At 28.4% G+C, this 2999-nt stretch overlaps 1 protein-coding gene across 1 annotated transcript in view; it reads right to left on the reverse strand.

Annotated features, from left to right (window-relative positions):
- The window catches only part of LOC145297009 (uncharacterized), an 8948-nt gene extending 6714 nt beyond the window's left edge, over positions 1-2234 (reverse strand). Inside the window, exon 1 of the mRNA XM_080143230.1 lies at positions 2105-2234. Coding sequence (XP_079999356.1) covers positions 2105-2234 — 130 coding nt within the window. The remainder of the gene's footprint in view (positions 1-2104) is intronic.
- Positions 2235-2999: the final 765 nt, after the last annotated feature.

Below are 2999 nucleotides of genomic sequence, written 5' to 3' on the forward strand. Positions count from 1 at the left end.
TTAGGAAGATATCCATCATTCCAGTATAGAAGCAACTGGGCTCATGAAAAAGAATTTAAAAAACTACCTGACAAATATACCCGGTGAGCCAAGTGAAAAAGAGATTCAAACAATTGAACTTACAGAGGTGGTTAGAATTTTAAAAAAAAAAGATCTCTCGGTTGGAATGTATGAGATAACGAGAGAATGTCCGGCATCCGATAGGATGCCTCTATCTTTAGCTAAACCAAAATAATAAGAAAATAAAAATAAAAGATGAAAGTTTTTTTAGAAGAATGTGGGTTTTATTTAAGTGAGATCATTGCTAGCAATTCCATCAAGTAACACACGTGGTCTAATGATTTGGGATTCGGATTTTTAGTTAGCAAGGATACAGCAGTTCATTGCTAGAACAAACCAAATTAATTACAGAATTTTATGTAAAGATGCATAAAATATATGAATTGCCTTTTTATGTATATAAAAACTATGGTTTTGTAAGAATAGGTCTTGGAAAGACAACGCCGACTTCCAAAAAATATTAAAGTTTATGAAATATCCCAAAGCGGTTGTGCTGGAAGAATTGGATCAACGGAGCATGAGTAAAATAATTTGTTTTGATATCCACCCACATCTTGTATTCGGGGTGGGGTTTGCTACGGTTGAGACACGCTCTATTGAACGCATGGTTTGAATTACTCATGCGTTGCGTATAGTTTTTTGTTTTGTTTTGTTTTTTAATGGGAGCCGGATTGACACATTTTTGTTTGTTTGTTTACGTATTTGTTATTGTTTCGTATTACACCTTTTGATGTTTACGTCTTTATTTTAACAATGTTGACGTTTTTCTTTTGGTTTGTCTTCCATTCTTCGTTTTCTTGTAAACGATCTCTTTCTCACTTCTACCGCTATATATATATATATATATATATATATATATATATATATATATATATATATATATATATATATATATATATATATATATATATATATATAGATGTTGTTTTGTTTTGGTTTTAGCGATATGTTTTGAATGAATTCAATTATTTACGAAAGTGCATTTTTACCTAAATGCGAGTTGGGAATAATTTTCCCTTTTAACCAATTTGGTACCCCACATTTTAAAAATAATATATATATATATATATATATATATATATATATATATATATATATATATATATATATATATGTATATATATACATGTATATGTATATATATATGTATATATACACATATATATATGTATATATACATATATATATGTATATATATATGTATATATACTTATATATATATGTATATATACATATATATATGTATATATACATATATATATGCATATATACATATATATATGCATATATACATATATATATGCATATATACATATATATATGCATATATACATACATATATATATGTATATATATATATATATATATATATATTATTTTATTATAATATATACCAATCCTTGTCGCTTGTCGACTGAATTAAAGGAATAAATTATAAAAAGGTCAACATCATGAACTTTGGAATGTGTGTGTGTGTGTGTGTGTGTGTGTGTGTGTGTGTGTGTGTGTGTGTGTGTGTGTGTGTGTGTGTGTGTGTGTGTTGGTGCAAAAACAGTGTCTTTATATATATATATATATATATATATATATATATATATATATATATATATATATAAGTTGAACGCCAAAAATGGCATTATTTTTTAACCAACCTAATATATATATATGTGTGTATGCGTGCGTGTGCGTGCGTGTGCGCATGCATGCGAGCACGCGCGTGTGTGTGTAACAAATTAGGATTAAGTATAACCTTTAAGATTTAAAAACAAAATAGGTTAATCCCCCAAATTAAAGAATATTTTGACATAAATTGTGTGATTTTATATATATATATATATATATATATATATATATATATATATATATATATATATATATATATATATATGTTATTATTATTATTATTATTATTATTATTATTATTATTATTATTATTTAATTTATTTTTTTAATTATCAAATAGTATTTTCATCTAAAATGTCCATTGAAATATAAATAAGCAATCTGTTAAAGGAGTGAAAGTGAGCCGAGGAGTTGATCGCACAAACTAAAATGACGTCACACGGCGGCAAATAAGTAGCAACATGACACACTTCTTGCGGTTGACCACGTGGTCGTTTGGATCCGGAGATCAACTGATTGTAACAATCTTTCGGTCTTGCTTCGATGCGCATCGCCAGATTTCTCCCTTTCTTTCAAATTATTTTTTTCTTTACAGCCCATTTTTTGTTTGTTTGTTTGTTATTGTTTTGTTTTTATTTTTCGTTTGTTTGTTTTTGTTTTGTTTTGTTTTTTTGCTCGTACATTTCGATTTCATTTATCATATCCCTTTGCCCGATTAAAAAAAATGTAAGCTGTTTTTCCTCTCCTAATAAATTGCCTCTAGGCCAAAATCACAGTGTAGTATCTGTTCTAATGCTGCACTTCACTTTTTCTTTGCCCTCGGTCGGTAGAGGAGAAATACTTCACGACTGAGACAATTTTTATTTTTGTTCCTATCCAGAGTGCCCCATTCAAATGATCTGAAATAATACAGGGTGACCCAAAAAAAACAAAAGCTAAATTGAGGCCATCTAGAACGGAGAAAAAAAGGTCAAAGACCCTAGTGTGTTGATGTAATTTTTTTTTAATATAATAAACTAGTTATGACCAAAGTTTCATTTCATTCGGATAAAACACTAAAAAACGGGGCCCTAATTAGAGTTGGGGCCCGTTTGGGGGGGGGGGTACCCTGTAGCAAGGGGAGACTTGATTCCAAACGTCCATTATATTATTTTAAATTTCTTTATATTATTCTTTTTTATATATTTATATCAATGATATATATTTCTCATATGTTATATTCCCCCCTCTTTTCGGAATAGGGTACGATTATGAATATCTCCAGTATCAAATAATCCTTATATACTGTTAAATTTACTTTATGTATGAAAACCAAA

This window comes from Euprymna scolopes, chromosome 17 (assembly GCF_053919585.1).
Source record: "Euprymna scolopes isolate OS-2025 chromosome 17, ASM5391958v1, whole genome shotgun sequence".
Classification (NCBI taxonomy): Eukaryota; Metazoa; Mollusca; class Cephalopoda; order Sepiida; family Sepiolidae; genus Euprymna; species Euprymna scolopes.